Consider the following 24167-nt stretch of genomic DNA (forward strand, 5'->3'; position numbering starts at 1 on the left):
ATCATCTACCCTTATTCAAGATGACCACTGCCATAAATGCCAGGGGGTGTTTTTCAAAATGATTTTTCAGCAAAATAAATGGAGACACGGATGGATGGATGGGTTTTGAATATTAAAAATGAATTAAATAGCTTTTTTGGTATGTTGTGCTCAGATGCAGTGCAGTTGCACTATAAGCAATCTGTTAACTAGAGTGGACTGGGGCTTCATGATGGACAACTTACAAGTGTTGGGGATTGGAGAGAGAATGCTTGAGTGGATAGGTAAATTATATAGGGAGCCCACCACAATTATCACGGTAAATGGGGAGAGGTCGGAATCCATTGGAATGTCCAATGGAACAAGACAGGGCTGCCCACTGTCCCCCTTGCTGTTTGTTCTGTCATTGGAACCCCTGTTGTCTACGATAAGGAATAGTGGAGCGGTAAAGGGAATCCAGATAGAAAATACAGAGCATAAAGTAGCAGCCTTTGCGGACGACTTATTGTTTTATGTAGACAACCCTCGAATAACATTACCAAATATAATGAAGATCTTGAAGGAATATGGCGATCTATCAAATTTAAAAATTAATCCAACAAAAACAGAGATCTTGAACATCAACATACCAAAGAGTGAAAAGGAAAAGCTACAAAAAGAGTTCCCCTTTACATGGAGAGAAAAAGATTTAAAATATCTAGGAATAAAACTTGCTATCTCATATAAACAACTGTATAGATTAAACTATATTTCTTTGATAAATGAGATTAAGGAAGAATTAAAAATATTAGAAGGTGGAAACCCATCATGGATAGGACGTATAAACCTAGTTAAAATGGTAATCATACCTAAAATACTGTATAGATTCCAAATGGTCCCAATTAAACTGCCAGAGGTGTTTAAGATAATGAAAAAAATGTTAATAAGATATATCTGGAGGAACAAAAAATCAAGAATATCTTATGAAATATTGAGTAGAACTAAAGAGAAAGGGGGAATGGGACTACCTGATGTCAAGAGATACTATAAAGCAGTAATTTTAGCAAGAATTTATGATTGGACATTCAACCACAAGGGGAAGAGTTGGGTAAAAATTGAAAACGAATTTAGTGGGATTAGTTTGAGTAAGATGATATGGGTTCCAGCACATCTTAGAAGAGTTAAAGAAAGCACAAGTATTTACACTTTAAATGTTTTAAGGATATGGGATAATTTACACAAAAGTAGGAAATGGGAATTCAATTCTATATTAATGCCTCTTGTAAATTCTGATTATTTCCCCCCAGGAAAGGATGAGATATCTGGTAGATGGTTTAAAAGGGAAGATATCCAACTGAGAGATGTACTGGTAGAGGGGGAATTGAGACCATTTAAAGAATTAAAAGAGAAGGGAGAAAGTTTTATTGGAATAGACGAGTGGAAATATCATCAGTTAAAATGCTTTATTGGAAAACTACCAAAACCCCTGAGATTAAAAAAGGATTGGAATATGTTTGAAAGGTTGTTGGAAACACGTAGAGATGGGAAACACGGAATTGCCAAAGTTTATAGAATACTCACAGAATTAGACACAGACACAAAGTTAATTTTTATAACGAAATGGGAAAGAGATATGGAGGTGGTGTTAGACGAGGACCAACAGAACAAGATATATAGATTGATACACGAGAATGTTAGTATGAGAGATGTGAAGATTAACTATAAATGTTTGACACGATGGCATATCACACCGAGTATTGAGCACAAGATGAGGGGGGAGAATTCTAAAATGTGTTGGAGAGGCTGTGGGGAGGAGGGCACGGTGTTTCACATTTGGTGGCAATGTCCGAAAATTCAGGCTTTCTGGAAGATAATAGTTAACTCAATAGAAATGACATAGGATTAGACCCAACGATATGTCTCCTACATAGTGTTGGGATCACAGTAAATAAATATAAAGAATCAGGCGTATGGTACTATTTAAATGCTGCAAAGGGGTTGATACCCAAGTTCTGGCAAAAATCAGAGGTGCCGAAGGAGGAAGACTGGATCAACAGAGTAAATCAGATAAGTAGAATGGAAAAATCTTACTATATGCAGGAAGATAGGATGGAAATATACTATACAAGATGGGAAAAATGGGAAAAATCAGGACTGAAAGAAGTATAGAAAACTATAAATTAAGAAACTATTGGGCCTCGAGAGAGTATAGAACGTGCAAAGGGGAGGGAGGGGGAAGGGGGGTGGGAAAGGGTTGGGAGGGGAGGGAAAGAAAAGATTTATTAGAAGGGGCAAGGTAGAAATGTATGGAATATTTATATGTATTGTTATCTCTTCTTATGGAATTTTTTTTGTAAAAAATGAAAAACTAATAAATATTTAAATTAAAAAAAAAAAAAAAAAAAAAAAAAAGCAATCTGTTAACAGTTTCATCTTCTGTCTGCAACACAGCTTTTATTACACTAATTTACATAATGTGCTATATATAAGTGCCCCAACCAGGACTGATACTCAAATGATCCCAGTTTCTTGAACCTGGTACATACAGGTGCATCAAAGCAAGTTGTCCAGTGCTCTTCCTGCGACATAGAGGGCCCACTGCATTCTGCACTTTTAAGTGTTTGTTTAGACTGAACAATATTGCTTTCTTCCTGGGACTCAGAAAGTACTCACAAGTGTCAAGAATGTGCACAAAACACCCTATTGGAATGCCTGTGTGCACACGGCCTGCGTGAACTGTCCTCAGTCAATAATTCATATATAAGAGGCTAAGTGTGTGTTAACTGAAAAACACACATTATGCCAATAGTATTGAGCTTGACTAGGGAATGTACAACGCCTCAGGACACTCTACAAAAGTATTAAGCAGTGACAGTTTGTTGAAGTAATTGTACGGGGAAGCAGAGAGGAGTACATAATAGACAGAAATTACACATAAAACAGGCTACTAACCATTTCGATATAAAGTGGGATTCACCAAACCTTTACAAAGTTTAAATCCAGCATAGCTTTATACTCACTTCTGGTTTTGAAGGCTTTTGTCTCTCTCTTCAATCAGCCGCTTCTCCTTGGCATCAAAATTCTCTTTCATCTGCCTGACTTGTGTTTCAAGCTGGCTTAATAATTCTGCTTTATTCTGCCACTTCTTATTCATTGCACTATGAATAGAAAGAGCAAATGCCTCAAATGAGCACAGATTTCACATCAAACAGCACATGCTACATTTACTAAAACCTCTGCTCCAGAGGCTGCTTAATCACCTATAAGCTTTCTTCACATCTTCCAGCTCAGCCTCCTTCTCTTCTAGCTGCAGCTTTATTTCCTCCTTTCTTTCTGTTTGCCTTTCCAGCTTTTCTTTCAGTTCATGTAATTGTATTGCTCTTTCATCATTCTGTTCTCTTAATGCTTTCTCCATCTCAAGATTTTCGGCATGCAGCTTTCTGATGCGTTCATCCCTCTCTTGCAGCCCCTGACAATCAGAGTACAAATGATACTCCACATACCAAAGTTACTGGTTAATAATATTATATACTAATATGAGTAGGGAAAGCATACACCCCCTTATAAACTGTATATTCAATATACAGTTACAATTAACCAGGCTAGCAAGCTTACGGACTGTATGGAGAGCTCCTGCCCTCTGTGGGAAATCTCACTAAAGTAACATTGATGGGTTGCCACGCCCCAAGAAAATAATATACAAATCCTTGCATAGTGTAATAGCAGCACACTAAAATGTCAGAATACTAAACAAATACACATACACAAAAAAAGTGCCGTTATCACTTTAAATAAGTATAAACAAAATGTACCTCACTACTAACAAAAATGCATCTACATATAATATCGTTAAAAAGTCAGGTGATTATATTGACGATTCACATGCTTTATCCACCGTCAAAGTATAAGCATCAACAGTGTGCAACTGCATCCCTGACGATGCCATTTGAGGAGAAACGCATTGGGCGGAACTTCGGATTCGTGACGTCATCACGCACGCCACCCAGTCCCATGTGCTTTTGATCAATGCTGTGTTTGTTTTCCAATCTACTGATCATATTAACACAAGTTTCTTTTTGTTTATTAAATTCTGATTATTTTTATACGACATCATGAGTTTTGCCCTGTGTTCTTCTGCTTTATTTATATCAGATGAGCGCTGCTGAGCTGAAGCATGGGAAATGAAATGTAGCTGTATGACAACTAAGTGCATGTAGATCTCATTACATCGATATCATCTCATCTGGTAAGGAGCTGTGTAGCGCAGGGATCTGCACTTAAGCACTGATTTGAGGTTGCAGTGGCACACCATTGCTGCTTCATACTCTCATGGTGGATAACGCATGTGAATTGTTGATATAATCACCTGACTTGATTTTTTATGGACACTTTAGTTACACATGCAGATACGTTTTTTTTCACTGAACTTCCTCAATAATCCCTTTAACCAGTTCCCAACCGCACTATAGCCGAAGGACGGCTACAGTGCGGTTGTCTGGTACTGAAACGACCTCCATGGAAGTCATTTCAGAACACGCCCCGTGCGCTCCCCGCACCTGGCTCCGCCGGTGATTGCTATGTCCTACGGACACAGCTGATCACGTGATATGTAAACGGCCAATCACAGCGGCCTTTTACCACGTGATCAGCTGTGTCCAATGACACAGCAGATCACTGGTAAATGCAGTTGCCGGTTATCGGCTGCACTTTCCACACGCTGTCACAGCATGAGGAAAGTACTGAGGAGAATCGGCAATTGTAAGCGAAGGGATCGGCACTGATCATCAGGGCATTGACGATCAGTTCCCAGCAGTGCCGCAGACCTGTGCCACCCTATTGTACCCATCAGTGCCGCCCACCTGTACCCATCAGTGCCGTCCATCAGTGCCGCCTATCAATGCAGCATCATTAGTGCCAGCTCATCAGTGCCGCCTAGCAATGCCACCTATCAGTACCCATCAGTGCTGCCTATCCGTGCCACCTCATCAGTGCTGCCTATCAGTGCCCATCAGTGTTGCCTATCAGTGCCCATCAGTGCTGCCTATCAGTGCCCATCAGTGCTGCCTATCAATGCAGCCTCATCAACTCACATTAGTGAAGGAGAAAAATTACCTTTTTGCAAAATTTTATAATAGAAACAAAAGGAAAACTTTTTGTTTTCAAATTTTTTGCTCTTTTTTTGTTTATAGCGCAAAAAATAAAAAACACCCAGTGGCAATTAAATACCACCAAAAGAAAGCTCTATTTGTGTGAAAAAAATTATACAAATTTCATATGGGTACAGTGTTGCATGACCGCGCAATTGTCATTCAAAGTGTGACAGCGCTGAAAGCTAAAAATTGGCCTGGGCAGGAAGGGGGTATAAGTGCCCTGTAGGCAAGTGGTTAAACAACAAGGTCACCCCGATTACTGTTTTCCTAGTGTTTGGCAGACTTAATTCCAGCCCTTCAGCTACAATAGCTCTAAGAAAAGGATAGCTTGAGCAAGACTAGTTTACACCTATAGGTGGCAACTCCTCAAAAATTGGATTTATAAAGTCGACCATAGCCGGTTCAAATCTCGACTGGTACAGCATGGACCGGCTGAGATTCGAACCATGTATAGGCAATCTACGGGAGGGATTCCCCTAGCCCGTGGTTCAGGAAAGTATATCGCTCTGTCAATGGCCTGCTTTGCTCATCATCCTGATAAGACGCACATGCTGTGTGAGATGCAGGGCCCTCCATGATATTTCACTAAAGGGTCCCAGTTTTCTGTGTTAAAAATCTTCTGCTGTAGAAGGTCTTGCAATGCAGATTGAAATGGAGAAGCCTAGACATCATTCGTTACATAACAGAACCACAACAAATGGCAGGGGTGACAACTCTTGCTCCTGCTATCTTGCTACCACTGTCCACAAGGTCCATCAGCAAGGGGCATGGGGGTCCCATTTACAATAAATGTCAATGCATGGCACAAACACCGGTAACGTGCGTTGCTGAGAGTTACTGCAATGCAATAGGAGGGAATAGGCTCTAAAAGTTTTACCTTTCCTATATAGCTGCATTAGCTGCTGTGGAATGTTTATTTCTGATTTAAAGGTTTACTGTACAGAAGCAGGCTTTGGAAACATTACTCACTTCTTTTAACTTCCTAATGGTCTCCGTTTGATCCTCAACCATTTTCATTTTAATCCTTAATGCGTCATTGTCACGCTCATTTTGCTTTTTCAGGGCTTCCATCTCTGTTGAAAGAACTTCAATTTTAGCTTCAAGCCTTCCTCTATCCTGAGCCAGTGAGACACCTATATCACAGCACAAATGGCAGAGGGGATACACAATCAGATTAATTAATAAAAGCAATAAGTTACAATATTTACAATATGAGCCATGAAAAGATCATGTTATATCAATTCTTTAGGGCCCTTTCACACGGGCATTCTGTTTTTTTTTCATCAGTTCAGTTACATTTGTTTTCAAAGAAAAAAAAAAAAACGGATCATTTTACATCAGTTTTAACAGTCCCAGAGCTATTTTTTCAAATTTTTAACATTTTTGGTTTACATGATTAAAAAATAATTTTAGGCCTGATTACTTAAACCCCCAAACATTATAAAATTTCAGAAAGCAGACACCGTAGAGAACAAATCTTTGGCAGTTCCAATTTTTTATGTTACATGATGTTAGCACAACGGTTTAGAAAATGCAAAATTTTTGTAAAAAATACATTAAATTTACCTTTAGGGCATACAAACACAATTATTTACACATTTTGTTTTTAAATATAAAAGATAAAGTTGCACTGAATAAACAGATACCCAACAAGTCAAGCATTAAAATTGCGTGCACCCCTTAAAACAGCAAAATAATTCAATACCCTATATTTTCCATAGGTGACGCTTTAAAAGTCCCTACAGGTCATCAGTTTAGTATTACCCATGAGCTCTGGTGCTAGAATTATTGATCTCACACTGGCGTGCACGGTGCTATGCAACATGTTTAGCAGAAATTGTCATTTTTTTTACATGCTCATCTGATGATTGTATGTCTGTGTATGTGGGGGTGGGGAGGCTGAAATCTTTTTTACTTTTGTAAAATGTGTTGTGTGTCTTTTTAAGTATTTATTTTCTTACTTATGATTTTATTGCTATCACATAGGGGACCATAGGGAGGGGGTAAGGGGGGGGCTGTCAGTGTGTGCAAGAAGGGGTTAGGAGAGGAGAAGAACAATGTATACAGTGAGGAAGCATATACAGACAAGCTTCCTCACTTGCTGGCACTACCCGTCATTACATTAAATGTAACTGCTGCCTTTTTTTTTTCTTTACTCTATACTGCAGGGAAGGAGCTGTCATTCACCCCACCGCTAAATAAACAAAGGGGTGGGTTCACCCAGTGACATCAATGGCGGGGCTGAATGACAGATCCTTCTTGGAGATATGCAGAAAAAAAATCCGGCAATTACGGTTAGTGCCAGAAAGCGAGGGAGCCTGTCTTTTTGTATACACTGTTCCCTCACTGTACATACTGCGCCTGTCCTCTTCTGTCTTTCTTCCCCACCTTGCTCTATCTGCAGTACACACATCCACCCAACCCCCCCGCCCCCCACGCATTCTTTTTTTTTTCTTTTGCTTACTTTCTGTTGTCAGCAGGAATACCCGCTGACAGCAGAGATGAGTCACTAGTTGTTAGGACACCAGTGGGTGCCAGGTCCTAACAACCAATACAAAAACGGATCGTTTGTATGTTTACATCCATTTGTTCTCTGTTCCATTTTTTAACCACATCCTGACTGCCCTATAGCAGATAAACTGCTACAGGGCAGCAGGGGTGTGCAAGATAACATATATATGTGATTTTGTACTTCCGGGTAGGGGGCGCGCGCGAAATAAGCGCAGCGCCATTTGCGGCCGCGGCTGTCAATCACCGGGTCCTGGCCGGTGATTTCCCACCAGCGCCTGGTGATTACCAAGCATCTCCGACGGGGAGGAGGACTGCTTTGTTTACTAACAGTCCTCCTCTCTGTCGGATCGGGCACACTGCTCTGGATGGCTGTGCTGTGCAATGCCATCCAGAGCAGTGTGCTTACAGTGAAGCTCCAACACACCACCCCCCAGTAAAACACTCCCAGCACACAGTTAACCCTTTGATCACCCCTCATGTTAACTCCTTCCTGCCCAGTGTCATTAGTACAGTGTAGGGGTTTTTTGCACTGATCACTGTACTGGTGACACCAAGTCAGTTCCCCCCAGTGTCAGGATGCCCATTGCAGTCCTACTATAAGTCGCTGATCGCCACCATTACTAGTGACAAAAAAAAAAAATTCCAGTATCTACACTGTCATTAAACGCTATAACTTTCACGTAAACCAATTAATTTACACGTATTAGGATTTTTTTTTTTTAACAAAGACATGTAGCAGAATACATTTTGGCCTAAATTTATGCCGAAATTTGATTTTTTTAATTTTTTTTTTACTGGACATGTTTAATAGCAAAAAGTCAAAAATACTGTTTTTTTCCTCAAAATTGTCGGTCTTTCTTTTATAGCACAAAAAATAAAGAAAACACACAGGCGATCAAATACCACCCAAAGAAAGCTCAATCTGTGGGGAAAAAAAGGACGTAAATTTCATTAGCGTGCAGCGTTGCAAAACCACGTAATTGTTAGTTAAAAGTAACGCAGCGCCGTAACGCAAAAAATGGCCTGGTCAGGAAGGGGTGTAAATCCTAAGGCAGGCAACAAAAAAAGGGTTTCGATCAATTAAAAAAAAAAAAAAACCGAATGTGGACGGATGCGGATGTAAATGGATGATCATCTGTTTACATCAGTTTTTCCATAGACATGCATTGATGTCCGTTTTTCATCCATCAATGGATGGATGAAAAATGGACAAACGGGACACCCGTGTGCAAATAAATATGACAGGTCAATTTCAATCACAACATCATTCAGAGCACACAACACAGCTGCAGTGCCTGATCACGTTATTGGTCGTAGTATCAATTATTTTCAGCCAAAAATCCCAGTAGAGAGACAAGCAAAGCACAAGAGAGATCTGAAGGAATTAGGAGAAACAGACTGTAGCCAACCCACTGAAATAGCGAGTTCTGTTCTACACATCAATGTAATGATCTTACCTTGTTGAGTGAGCTCTTGTCCCCATATTTTCCTTTCAGCTTTTAATCCATCGATCAGTGACTCCTGGGCAGTGAGCTGTGAAATGAGCTTAGATTTTTCTTGTTTTAGAAGCTGAATTTGGACAGTTTTTTGCTTTTCTTCTTCTGCCACCATCTCCAGGCTGCGTAGTTTACTCTGCAGATACAGTAAAACAGTGTTATTGCCAAAATGAGAAAATACACAGCATATAATTAAAGCTGAACTACAAGCAGATATAAAAAACACAAAATAATGCAGCCCTCTATCCATTAATGATATTCAAAGTTAAAAGTATATTTTTAATATAAACTAGTGTAAGTACTTGAATTTTTCTTCCAGTCCTGAGTTTTGGCTTTAGATATACTTTAAAATACAAATCTGTCTCTATTTCAATATGCAACAGTACTCAAACTGGGAGAGGGAGGGGCAACACTAGCGTGATGCATGCAAATAGGCGGATATGAGGGAAACAGCAGAAAGATAACCATTAGTCTGATGTTACCATTTCACTATCCAATCAGCAGACTGGGGGTGTAGAGAGGCCACCACTGTATTCCTAGACAGTTAGGGCTTGTTCACATTAGTGGTGTGGTGATAGTGGGGCTTGCCATATAACTCAGCAGCTTTGTTTTTAACACCCCACCACCACTTTAGCTGCCGGTGTCAGTGTCTGGGGGTGTAGACATGCCACGGCCATGATGCTTTTCTTCTGTGGCAGGAATTACACCCCCTGCTCCCCATAGAGATGAATACTGCATTGCAACCACGCTAGTGAGGGCTTCAAGGGGTTAAAACCAGGTGGTGATGAGGCAAAACAATGCATCCACATTGCTTGTCATGTCAAATGCTGTGTGATAGGGCTGTGTGAATATTAGGACTAGATGGAGAAATATAAACCAATTGGCAGGTAAAGCAGCTTCCTTATACTGTATGAATTTCATCTGTTTGTTTAGAGGTTTGCCTGGAGTTCAGCTTCAAAGGTGGATTTTCACTTTAGATTTTTAACTGGTGGATTCTTCCGGTCTGCAATTTTACTCCAACATGCATGCTCCCACCTAGGTGTTCCTTCCGCACCCCACAGATACTTCTATCTATGGAATCCTTGCTCTCCGTTCTCCTTCGTGATCCACCACACGAATTCTATCAAACAGCCTGGTCTGCTACTCTGCAACCTATTATCCTCTCTCTCGCAAGATCTCTCAGCTCCTGCTCATTTGCTTTCTGTCTGGTCTTCTGGCAACTCTACCATAATCCTTAGTTCCACAATCTGTATCCATTCCTTTGTAGCCTGTCGTCCTTCTAGCCAGAGTACTGTATCTTTAAACACCTCATATCCTTACTGTCCTTTCTCCCAGGACACCAACTATACAATTCCTCACCTCCCCAAATTCGTTCTGCTCCATTACAACATATCCTCGCTCCCCCCCTTTACTGTACTTTCCTCATGGCTAAAGTACTACTCTCCTCACCTACTGCAAACTGAGTCAACTTCAACCCTCAACACCCAATCCAAAAATGACCCGGTATCTAAACCTCCGTTTTTCAGTTTTGAATAGTGTAGGGAAGGACTCAAGCCCTTGTCAGATTTTTATTGCTGTCTGTGTCCCCATTAGGGAGATTCACTCTCTCTATTTGTCCTGTGCCCAATGACCAAAACAGGAATAAAGTGGAAATATTTCCAAGGGAACATGCGTTCTAATGACAACTGTCAGAGAAAATATTCCTCATTTTGGAGAGATCCTCTCTCACTTCCTGTTGTGTTGATAGGACAGGAAGTGAAAAAGTTAAAACCTTTAGTTATGGGACACACGAAGGAAAACCAAAAATATTATTATTATTATACAGTATTTATATAGCGCCAAAAGGTTTGCTCAGCAGCTGTACATTATAGAATATGACAGGGGTTTCAATCATTCCCTATTCCAATTTTCTTTTTTAAAGTTCTGGCTATAGATCTACTTTAAACACGAGCATATCTCCAATATTGCCCTTAAAAAAAAAAAAAGTTTGTTTTCCAAGCTTATTTAACAAGTTTTCCTTTGGGGGGCCCTGCTCTGATCAGAGGATATAGGGCAGATTTTGTGAAATGGCAAAGAAGTCTAAAGGATCCCTTCACCATTTCACTGATGGGGAAGAGATGAAAGAATGCCCCCACTGGATGCAGCTCCTGGGGCACCCTGCTTACATCCCTCAAAGTACTCCCCTGGACCATTCTGTGCAGCAAATAAGATTTTGGAATGCCAGTAAACTTACTAAAAGGCAATGCTAATTATCAGACAATCTAAAACATTACATGCTCTGGAATCTAGTTAACTATTAGTTTACAGTACAACACAAACATACTTTCAGATCTTTAATGATTTCTAGTTTTGTTTTGGTGATGTCTGCAATCCTGGTCTTCTGTTCCTTCACCATAGTGGTAAGCTCATGGATTAAACTTGCTGACTGCTTCTCTTTCAGACGGATCCGGGACAGCGCTTCCTTATGCTCTGCTAGCTCTGCTGTGACATTGTCAAAGCCATCTTTCACCTGATACAACAAAAATACACATTATTCACAATATACTTTTATTATGGCGAATCTGTTTATAGCACATTGAATGTTTACAGTTTGAAAGCAGTGTCAGCAAGTGCTAAAACCTTGTGTCTACTAGAGGTCTATAGTCTTTGATCCGTACATTAAAAAATAGTATATAGCAGGGGTGTCAAACTTGTCTTCCCTGGGCCACATTGGAAGAAGAGGAATTGTCTTGGGCCACACATAAAATACACTAACAATAAGGATAGCTGATGAGCAGAAAAGGTTAGACAGAGCACAAGGTAACGATCACTGATACAGATAATGCACCTGAGTAATAAAAATGAATTTTTTGCAATATTTTTTATTATAAAAGTAAAAAGTGTTTACCGCGTGTAAAGGCATTTTACAAAAGACACCCCCCTCCCCCCAAAAAAAACCTGCAATTGTAAGTATTTTTCAGTTTACGATTTGGGTCACATTCATAGCCGTTGTGGGTTGCAGGTTGGACATCCCTGATATACAAGAAGGCACAGTAGGCCAATCACACTGTAAGTAGATACCCTAATACTGCTTATTTGTCCATTGATTTCTTGGCTAATATGGAGAAAATGAGCATGACTACCAGCAGGAACTTATTGAAAAACAAAAAAGATCACTTAATTCTTCGTATAATAACCTGCCCTTGAAATCATTGTTGGTCAAATTATATTTATCTGGGATTGTACATCAAAAATACATGGTAATCTGTTCCTTTTTGTGGACAGCTACTTTTTAAAAAGTTGTTCCACTTACCAAAAAATAAATAAAAACACAACAGCATGCTGGAAAACATAGCTTAACTAACCTTTTATTTGCTTGCTGTCAGTATACTAAAAACTGGCACTCAGGTCATACTGTTCAAATAAAAAAAAAAAAAAAAAAAAAAAAGTAACATCATTGCCATGTGTAGGCACAAGGGAAAAATGATGGGGCAACCTCTAGGTATGCTTGCTTTTAATTCATTTAATGCCATGATGTATGTCCCAGTATCAAATGTAAAAGTCAGACTGCCTAAAGCTGGCCATAGATGGGTAGAAAAATTGCACGAAAATTTGTTCACATTTGCTAAAGATCTGTTGAATCAGCATGTGATTATGCCATCAATGATACACGTTTTTTCTCCCACTTGATGACATTGTCATTAATTTATACCATAAAAGGTAAATTTTTTGTCGATCGATTTCACATGCTCATATATGTTATGATTTTCCAAGTTATTCCCAATCAATTCCACTACTCACGTTTCGAAAATCGTTCGCTGACACTACAAAATTCCGACAGAATCAAAATGAGCCCACTAACAGTTAGAAAGTCGAATGATTGAACGTTTTTTTCGAATGATCTTCTATCCATCTATGGCCAGCCTAACAAAGGCACCAGGAGCTTTCAGTGTCCCACATATATTTTCAATTGTGTGCAACTGAAACCTCTATTTGTATTTTAAATTACAATCAGATTAGATAGTTCCACTATATTGTCTAGTACTGAATGTTGGGGTATTTATGTTATTGTACACCTGGTGGTTTACATTTCTGCTTGCTGGTTGCAGCTACTGCCCATGCTAGTCTTAATGCTCATACATACAGGATTAAAAAAAAGGATGTGGGGGGGGGGGGGTGACACTGGCCACCCATTCACCCAAAAGACTTGAAACATTTGGTGGTGGCATGGTTTACTGTGGGGAACAGATCCAAATTGAAGGTAAGCATTGCAGCAAAATCAGCTTGAGTCACTGAGCAGAAAAAAAAGCAGATGAAGAGCTCTGACTGGCTGCATGAGTGTTCAAGGTCAGTCACTGAAAGCACTGAGGCAAGAGGCAGCCAGATAACTAGGATTTTCAGGTGGAGGTCGACAACAGCAGCTATATTTCTCACAGCAAGTTTCCTCTAAACAGATTGAGCATCTGTCATCTTTCCGTTAGGTGTAGCCACAAGGATGTGTTCTTAGGGTTTTTATTATGTATTTTGCCTCTATATATTCTCTGAGTTTTCCAATTACTAGTAAAGAATTGCAATTAAAACCATAATCTCCCCTTAAATCTTTCAATATCAATAAAGCTACAGAATGCCCCAGAGAATTTCCATCCAGAGAAAGTGATTTCCGCTGCTGATGCTTAACTGCATTTTATGATCTATACACACATTTCTGTGAAGAATGTTTTTGAGGGACTGACATAATGTTGAAGTTAATGGAAAAGCTGAATGGTTATTACCAAAGACAGACACTTGCATGAATTATACTTGCTTTGTGATATAATTTCCCAGTCTGTCCACATCCCCCTTTTCTATCTCTGAGTAAATCACAGTGTTCATTCCAAAGTCTGCTTCATCCTTTGATGTGAGATGCTGTGTATCCAACTAGCATTGACTGCTGTTATCTATTACTTACAGGGGGCAAATTGCATTCTCCAAGTTTAAAGCAATTCCAATAAGAAATTGTATTGCCATCAACAAATTATAGAAGTTTTCATATCATGAATGTATCTCTAGGACTACAGCAAAAAAAAAAAACCCCCAAAAAACAGCAATAACAACATTTTCAAACAAACCTAAATAATATTAATGCTCTCCTTTTGACGGAATATAGCAATAGACAAAAATATGTACAAAGCACAAAACAAAGCCCCTCTTGACACCTGTCCTGCTGCAAGTAGTTGGAGAGAAAACTGTTAAAGGTGCATCTATTACTTTGCTGGTATGGGCAACATACAGGTTCACTTAAAAGGTACAGAGCCATCACAAGTCCAGAAATAACCTACAAGTGGACACGGCTGATTTGGCTTCTGGGCATCATCAGCAAAATGACAGCTGACCATAAGTCCTTTTTTTGGAAGGGGTTATTTGCCAGCCAAATCCTATTTCTAGTGACATCCCAAGTCACAAATTCTTGACAACTAAAGCTGCCACAGACACTACTGAATGGTCACATGTTTGCATGATCTAACCATCTCAAACCAAAAAATGGGCACACTGGTCATGTGTCACTGGTTAAATAAGAAGTGTCGCCAGAGTCTAAAAGTCATTCTTGAATCTGCCAGGGGAGAAAGTGCAAGTGGAACTCGGTCCCTTTCTGATCCGTGGTCATATTGTGCAATAATAGCATGTCTTTGTTGGTTTGTGTTGACTGCAAGCTGCACCTAGGTTGAAGCCCAACTTGTAGGTTTTCCTATGGGGAACTAAAAGACATTAGTGTTGCCACCACCTCCTCCTCCTCATTTTCATAGAGCTGTTGTGTGCCCCTCTCCTGCTAGCCATTCAGCAGGGAAGGAAGGCAGGCGGGGGGGATTTGTCAAACACACCACCATGCTTCATGCATTTTGCTCCCTGGGGGACAGGAGATGTTTCTGATGAGAAACAAAGCAAATTAAAGCAAGACACATGACTTATCAAGTAAAATATAATAGCAATCAATTTAGGTTTTTTAAAGTGTCCAGGCAAACATTTACCCCTGAGAACACCTGTTTAGGACTGTAGTGGTCTGTTCCATAGACAATAGAGGATTAGCTCTTCCTAACCAATGACACCACAGAGCTTCTAATCTACTCTCTGGTCATCTCCTGCCTCAACTACTGCAACTCCCTCCTCATTGGATTACCTTTACATAGGCTTATCCCCCCTTCAGTCCATCATGAATGCTGCTGCCCAACTAGTCTACCTTACCAACCATTCAGTGTCTGCTAACCCCCTCTGCCAATCCCTTCATTGGCTGCCACTCACCCAACAAAATAAGTTCAAAATACGAACAATAAATTACAAAGCCATCCACAACTCGGCTCCCAGCTACATCACTAACCTTGTCTCAAAATACCAACCAAACAGTTCTCTTTGTTCCTCCCAAGATCTCCTGCTCTATAGTTCCCTTGGTACCTCTTCTCACAAGCTCCATAATGCCTCTTATCAGTTTAGTTGCCCTTCTCTGTACTTTCTTCAGTTCCCCAATGTTCGTTTTGTGAATTGTTGCCCAAAACTGAACTGCATATTCCAGATGAGGTATTACTAATGATTTGTACAGAGGTAATATGATATCTCTCTCACTGGAGTCTATACCTCTTAATACAAGAGAGGATTTTGCTCTCTTTAGCAACCTCAGCTTGTGATTTACCAGAACTCAAAGATCCTTTTCCACCATTGATTCCCCCAGTTGTACTCCCCCCTAGTATGTATGATGCATGCATATTCTTAGCCCCCAAGTGCATAACCTTACATTTATCAACATTAAACGTCATTTGCCACATAGTTGTCCAGTTAAACAGCGCATTGAGGTCGGCTTGAAAGTTGGAGACATCCTGTAAGGACGTTATTCCACTGCACAGCTTGGTGTCATCTGCAAAGACTGAAATGGGATTTTTAATCCCAGACCCTATATCGTTTATAAATATATTAACAAGTAAGGGTCCCAACACTGAACCTTGGGGTACACCACTGACAACCCTAGACCATTCAGAGTATGAATCATTAACCACTACTCTCAGAACACGATCTTTAGCCAGTTTTCTATCCATTTACATACAGATTTTTCCAAGCCTGTAGACTTTACCTTACACATTAGCCGTGTGTGGGGAACTGTATCAAATGCTTTTGCAAAATGCAAGTATACCACGTCCACTGCCACCCCTCTGTCCAAGGTTTTGCTCACCTCCTCATAAAAATAAATCAGATTTGTTTGACAACTTCTGTCTTTCATGAATCCATGCTGTCTGTTGCTTAAAATATTTTTTTCCAGCAAGAACTCATCTATGTGGTCTTTTATTAAATTCTACAGGATCTTCCCAACTATAGTTTAACTTCTAACAGGTCTATAATTACTTGGTAAAGATTTTGACCCCTTTTTAAATACTGGCACCACATTGGCCTTACGCTAATCCAGTAGTACTATGCCAGTCATTAAAGAGTCCCTAAAAATTAGAAACAATGGCTTTGAAATGACAGAGCTCAATTCTTTAAGGACCTGTGGGTGTATGCCATCCAGTCCAGGTGCTTTATTCACCTTTATTCTGTCTAAATATTTTTGGATCATATCAATTGTGAGCCAATGTGGATCATCTGGAGCTGTGTCAATACCATGCCCATTATGGACAAGAGCTCCCCCATGCTCCTTTGTATATACAGAGCTGAAAAAGGTATTTAATAAATTTGCCTTCTCTTTGTCCCCAGTCACCCACTCTAGATTATTTTGTAAAGGGCCTTAATGATCAGACTGAACCTTTTTACTATTAATATATTTGAAGAATTTTTTGGGGTTGGTCCTGCTATCTTTTGCAATCTGTCATTCGTTTTCATGTTTTGCGGCCATTATTACCTTTTTGCATATTCTGTTATATTCTTTGTAATGTTTAAAATGATGATAGCATTCCTTCATTTTTATATTTAATAATAGTCTTTTCTTATTATCTATATCTTTTTTAACTTTGGCCGTAAGCCACATAGGTTTGATTTTTAGCCTTTTAAACTTGTTGACCATGGGAATATATTTTGCAGTGTGTTCACATACAGTCTTTTTGAAGAACTCCCATTTCTGCGTTGTGTTCAATGATGTCAATATTCCCTCTCAGTCTAAGTCTTGGAGAGCAGCTCTCAGCCTTGGAAAATTAGCTCTCTTAAAATTGAGCGTTTTTATTTTCTTATATGTGCTTGCTGTTTACAGCTAACAATAAATGAAATCATGTTATGGTCACTGCTACCCAGATGTTCTTTTATATAGACATTCGTAATAAGCTTTGCATGGTTTGAGATTACCAAGTCCAGCAGAGCATCATTCCTAGCTAGGGCCTCTATGAACTGTACCATAAAATTGTACCATAAGTTTCCGTCTGTACTGAACTGTACTGTAACTGTACTGCCTGCCCTCATGTTGTAAAGCGCTGCGCAAACTGTTGGAGCTATATAAATAAAGAAAAATTATAATAATAATAATTGTCTCATCTACCCATTCAAAGATTGACAGCATATCATCTGTCAACTGACACCTTTAGCACCACATCTTTTATGCTTCCATCACTATAAGTGATCTATATATTCTGATACCACACAGTCTGACAGAAATGGATATTATTGGTGGCAAGGCGCAACATAGATGTGTCTTATTTAACACTGATAAATGAAATTAAGCATGTACACCCCGAGTGCTGCCCAATGCCTCCCACTTCACTCACTGCATAAAATCAGACCTTAGAAATACAAGTGGCTCTGGTAGGATATAGGCAGACAGAGGAAGAAGACGCTCACTCCAGCTTGGCTCCTCTTATTTCAGCAGCCACAGCATATACTCCAACTGTGAGTCGCAATTGTTACTTGAGTCGATTTGAAGGGAAGTATGGGAACATAACATGCCACATAAAAATTCAATAATTCAGAACAAGGTAATAGAATTACCTAGCCTGACATAAATCATTTTTCTTTTCTAGAACAGTGCTCCAGGCTCAAAACAGTGGATGTGTAGAATAGCACAGTACCATCTATATCAAACCGCCCTGCGCAGACAGCACTCTGGAGATTTGTACCACTGCTCTCAAATAGAGTACCTTGGTTCAGTTCTCCAGCAGTTTGACACCCCTACTGTACCCAGTGCTCCAATCAACAACAAACACGTTCGCTGAGCAGGATTGATGAATGGAGCACTGTGCAGGGGGCAGGTCAGATTGCTGGAGATGCAAGCAGTGCTAACACATAAAAAAAAAATCTACACATACCTTAATGTTTAGACCAGCCATACATAGGTCAAAAGTAGCTGCTGAATCGGCCGAGATTCAACTCATGTATGGGCGGGCTGATAGTAGCCAAGTTGATCCATCCAACCAGCCTATCGGATTTTTTACAATCGATTACTACTGGTGGCTATACCCCCAAGCAGCCCCCCCAACACAATAGTGCTGCAGGAGGCATTCTCCCATCAACACAGTCAGAGTGATTTTCTTTACTTCTACTCATGGTGGAAGGAAAGAAAATTGAGTTATCTATGAGCAGCTTTATACAGACAGATTGCATGAAAGAAATAAAAGATAAAAGGGTTAAAACTAGGAGTTTAAGTTCACATGGTTGTGACTATGCTGATGAACTAATCAAGACAGAAATGTTTACATTTTTACAGTCAGGTGCTTATTTCACACAACACAGTACCTCTTTAAATCTTGCTGCTTCAATAACCAGAGCAGCACGGAATTCATCTTCTAAATCGACATACTGCTGTGTCAGCACACTGATCTTCTCTTGGAACTCTTTTATCTGCTGGTTATGACGTTGTTCTTCTCTAGACAGTTCCTTGGCTACAGCTTCCTGGAATTCAGGTCCATTTAATGGCAGCCTTGCCTCCAGCTCCATTCTGACAATGACAGACATACGTTGTAAAAATGCACTACAGCTTATGCATACAATGCAAGGCTTAAAAACAGAAAAAGCCCCGGGTGAATTTAGTATCGCATAGGAAAGAAAGTTATGCAGTCAGCCATGTCACACTTTTTCAGCTTTATGGCCTTTTCATGTTACAGGTTATGATAGAACAGCTAAGCAAGGAAGCCAAATTTCCTTTTAAAATTATTCGACAGAAAATATTGTAACATTGTAAGCTGATCATGCAGTATCCCATGTTTACAATTTGCACATTCATGGATCACCAGTAATAACCAATGAGTGCAGTGCAAATGTTTATAGGTGGTTAAAATAAACCTACAACTTCAGATATTTATATGAAAATCGGTCAAGATATAAATAAAAATGGGAGCTTCCATTCAAGTACTTTCCCTAGCAAATAGTGAGGCCCAGAGAGTGAGAGGAGTGGGGGCCTAGTCATTTAACCTATGGAGCTGGTTGATATTTGTATCCTGAGTTTTTTGGGTACCCAGGATATTCAGCAGGGCTGCTGGACTGACATAGGGATGCCAGCATGCTATCACACACCAATTTAAAACATGTTCTAAAACAGAAATGGAATATAGCCACCTATACATTTAGCGTCATGTGTCTTGTCAAGTACCCCAAAGCCTGAGGGCTCAAATATGTACAAGACTACAAAATCAACAACTTAGATCAACAATAGATCTGTTATGTTAAGCATTTCTTATCTTTAAAAGTTAACTATGTTACATAGTCTTTTTTTTTTTTACTGCCTAAAAATTGTATATACCAACATGCACTGATCATATCACAAGAACCTTGCATTAGCATAGTCCTTAGACTTCTACAATAAGGAAAGCTTATTAAAAGCACCCCCTCCCCTCACCCAAAGTGCTTAACTTTGAAATAAACTTGTCCCCTTAAGGCTGAACTCCGGGACGAAAAATCTTAATCTTGAAGTGGAACCCCCTTCCCACTGAAAGGTTTAACTGCTTATTTCACCTAGAGGATGATAAATAAGGTGATATACTTACCTTCTTCATACCTCCCCCAGCTGCCAGTGCTGTCTGATATCCTAGGTTGTGGGTAGGCCCTCAGCACCCTCCTGTACAATGCAGGACTATTGGTCTTTTTGGAGGACCGGTTGCACAAAGAGGATTAAGCCTGTGTAAGCAAGGTATAAGGTAGACATATAACCTTAGTCAAACTCCCCAAGGCAAAACAAGCAGTCAAGCCTTGCAGTGGGGAGGGAGGACCAATGAAGGCTAAAGCTTTATCCCTGGAGTTCAGCTTTAAAGTGGCATTTGAGATGCAACTTTTTTGTTTTTTTTAGTTTTGGATACAGCTGGGAAGTATTAGAATCCCTGTCATAGAGATCATTGGAGACATCTCTTCTTAGTTCTTGTTCTGTGGCAATGATAACATAAAGTTGGGAAGTAAAGGAAAATCTGTAATTGAAACAGACAGCAATAAAAAGCTGACAAGGGTTCCAGCCTCCCCTTTTTCTACCTAGCAAGTGTTTTTATTGCTCTCTGTGTCCCTGTTGCATATTTCCTCAGCAACCTTGGGCAAGACATGAGTCGAAATCTCCCCACTGGAGTCCCACTAAGGTCCCAGATGGCAGTAAAAACCAGACAAAGTTTTCACTGGTACACTTTAATCTCTCTAAATGGAAAATGGTACTACAATCATGACCAAAAAGCACAAATGTCAGATCAGTTACTGTGGAAATATAAGAAAAACATTGTTTTTGGAACATTTAATTCAGCCCTAGAAAAACAATTGCAAAGGGGCCTATGATCTCCCAATCCCTCCAAATCTGAAGTAAAATACATTAGTTAAAAACCTGGTTATTTATATTCATGCTTCAGAATGTCTATTTCACTTGGAAATAAATTTAAATTAAATGATAATATTCAGGCAGATTTTCAAAGTTTACATCCAGCATCTAAACAAGGCCCTCTCAGCAAGAGATTAAACTGATGAGAACGACCATTGCTAGCGCTGTATTTCATGTCTGAGTATTTATAAGCTTCTGGGAAGCTGTCATGCTGGTGACAATCAGCAGTACCTGTGTGCCTGCTCCCTTGATGTAAGCAGTTCATGGAGCTGTTGGACTTTGTCTTTGTGCTGACGCACAGATCCTCGAAGCAACTCCATTTCTCTCTGGGAGGCAGTTACTTTGCGTTCAGCTTCCTGCATGTGTTTCATCTGCATTCAAAGGAAAACATTTTTTTTTAGATTTAGATACAGTGCAAAATAACACCAACATTACCCATTTTGTATATGTCTGCTCACAAGGCCAATCAATAGGACAGGAAAATATAAAGAGATGACTAGGCTTTTTAAAGTCAAAAAGGTCTTTATCTGTTAAAAAGTCAATTAGCATATCTTACAACTTGGTTTATATACAACAGCTGTTGAACTAAAGTAATGTGGGGAAGGGTTAGTGCTTCTGTCTGTTATCTGCACTGCGATCACTACCCACATCCTGTGTGGTCATATGGAAGTGAGCTGAATGTTTGGCTGTCATGCTGATCCAATGCAGCAGTTTTTAGGTCATGGCCCTTGAACATGGATGCAACTCAGAAGATCTGCCTTATTATTATTATAATACAAAATTTATATAGCGCCAACAGTTTGCTCAGCGCTTTACAATATAACGGGAGACAATACAGTAACAATACAGTTCAATACAAGAGGGATTCGAGGGCCCTGCTCCTTGGAGCTTACAATCTAGGAGGGAGGGGCTAGTGGTACAAAAGGTAACTGTGGGGGATGGACTGGTTGGAAGAGTAGAAGATTCCAGTATTAGCTGATGGCAGGATAGGCTTCCCTTAAGAGATAGGTTTTCAGAGATCGCTTAAAAGTGAGCAGAGTAGGCGATAGTCTGATAAATTGGGGTAGAGAGTTCCAGAGGATGGGGGAAGCTCTGGAGAAGTCCTGGAGACGAGCATGGGAGGAGGAGACAAGGGAGCTAGAGAGTAGGAGGTCTTGTGAGGAGCGGAGAGTACGGTTTGGGTGATATTTAGAGACAAGATCGGTGATGTAATTTGGGGCAGAGTTGTAAATGGCTTTATACGTTATTGTTAGTGTTTTGAATTTTATCTGTTGGGCAATGGGAAGCCAGTGGAGGGATTGGCAGAGAGGGGTGGCTGATACAGAACGGTTAGTAAGGTGGATGAGTCTGGCAGCAGCATTCATGATAGACTGAAGAGGGGATAGCCTGCGATTACATAGGCCAATGAGGAGGGAGTTACAATAGTTAAGGCAAGATATAACAAGGGAGTGAATAAGTTGCTTAGTAGTTTTCGAGGTTAGGAACGGTCGTATCTTGGAGATGTTGCAGAGGTGAAGTCTAACAGTGTATGCATACTCCAACAACAAACATTTTATTTTTTCCCACTGTTCTGTTAAAAATACCATTGAAAACATTGTTATATCTATTAGATAAGTGCAAAAAAATCCCTGATGATCATGACAGACATTTAGAGCCGTCCTGCACAAACTTCCTGTGCTATCTCAAGGAGTCCTCACAGCTCCTATCTGGGAATACAGACCAATTAGCCCCCATGCTGTGGAGATGAAGAGAATGGTTGGGGTTCAGTAGTTTAACAACAGACAACTGGGCAGGGTCAACATCAAGTCTTTCACAAATAGCATGTGGTAATCATAATCCATAAGAGAACAAACAGCAGTAAAGTGCATTTTTATCAAAGCAACAGGTATATTTCTGTATTTGCAGAGTACTTGCCTACTGGGCCAATTCTGACACTTCTCACATACATGTAAAAAAAATTAAATTTTTTTTGCTAGAAAATGAATTAGAACCCCCAAACATCATAAATATTTTTTAGAGGAGGCCCTAGAGAATAAAATGATAGGTGTTGCAATTTTTTGGGTCACACCATATTTGTGCAGCAATTATTCTGGAAAAAATACACTTAAATGAATTTTATTGCACACAAACAATACCAAATTTTTTCGCAAAATACAAAAGATGAGGTTATGCAGAGTAAATAGAAACCCACCATGTCACGCTTTCAAATTGCGTACAGCCGTGAAACGGCGCCAAACTACCCTACTTAAAAATCTCAATAGGCGACACTTTAAATGCCTCTACAGGTTACCAGTTTACACAGGAGGTCAGGCTCTAAAATTATTGCTCTCACTTTGACGTTCACAATGATACCTCAGAAGTGTGGTGTGATCACCAGTGACTGGTCCTCTATATGGAGAGATCTGGAGTCTCGTGTGCAGAACTGATCGAGCAGCTGGTCAGCCACGTGAATCACTTCTGCTAAAAAGCCCATTGCCAGCTGCTGTTAATTCTGATACCAGGATGACGCCTGTAAGCAAGTGCAGGCATCATTCCGGTATAACCAGTTCCCTCCCAGGATGTCATATGATGTCCACCCGAGGGAAGTGGTTAAAGGGATACAACAGGAGAAGCTATACAAGCAATGCAAAGATGATGTATTGTATAGGATTTTTTTTTTTTTTTTTTTGACCTGACATATGCTTTAACTTTCACATTCCTAATATACTTTTGTGCTTTAGGTCAGTGACTGAAAAAAAAAAAGCCTAAAACAAGAGACAGTAGGGAAACTTTAGATGTTGGACAACAATGACAAAATCATACATCTCTCTAAACTCGTTTCCTTTAAGCATATCTATAACCAAGAACAAAAATTTCATATATTGCAGCTTACCAGTCCTGAGTTGTAGTGACTGCATTTGCTTTCCTTTTTTTCACCAGATGATATGATCCAGTATGATTAGTAACACATTTCCTGCACTACGGTGCCAACATTCAATCACTGTAGTTTATCTCTTGGACAGCAATGTTGTCACCCTATGCATAGTTATGATTTGGACTACAGAACCTCCTCTCTGATCGCTATAACATAAGAGGAGGTGGTCTGTAGTGGCTTAACAATCCAGTACTGCAGAGACAAACAGCACAAAATGTTAACTCTGCTCACTAGACTTTAGGCAGCATCAACAGTTTACTAACACTACAACTCACAAATCTTTACAGAGACTTTATTGTGAAAACTGTTCAACATTTCAATCAATGCCAACATAACTTATCAGCAGTGACTGGCAAAAATCAGGCTACTTATACATAAAAACATAACATAAGGGTTGGTCGACACTGCAATTTCAACATTCCGAATTTATT

General features: G+C 39.8%; 1 protein-coding gene across 2 annotated transcripts in view; it reads right to left on the reverse strand.

Annotated features, from left to right (window-relative positions):
- LRRCC1 (leucine rich repeat and coiled-coil centrosomal protein 1) overlaps nt 1-24167 on the reverse strand; it is an 81748-nt gene that overhangs the window by 12521 nt on the left and 45060 nt on the right. For both annotated transcript variants that reach the window (XM_089679722.1, XM_089679721.1), the window contains exons 12-18: nt 21054-21193; nt 18770-18971; nt 11439-11624; nt 9077-9251; nt 6078-6241; nt 3219-3427; nt 2979-3116 (exon numbers count right to left, since the gene is read on the reverse strand). In XM_089679722.1, coding sequence (XP_089535848.1) covers nt 2979-3116; nt 3219-3427; nt 6078-6241; nt 9077-9251; nt 11439-11624; nt 18770-18971; nt 21054-21193 — 1214 coding nt within the window. The remainder of the gene's footprint in view (nt 1-2978; nt 3117-3218; nt 3428-6077; nt 6242-9076; nt 9252-11438; nt 11625-18769; nt 18972-21053; nt 21194-24167) is intronic.

Source organism: Staurois parvus, unplaced genomic scaffold, assembly GCF_062004578.1.
Source record: "Staurois parvus isolate SC_StPar_1 unplaced genomic scaffold, SC_StPar_1.0 ptg000230l, whole genome shotgun sequence".
Taxonomy (NCBI): domain Eukaryota; kingdom Metazoa; phylum Chordata; class Amphibia; order Anura; family Ranidae; genus Staurois; species Staurois parvus.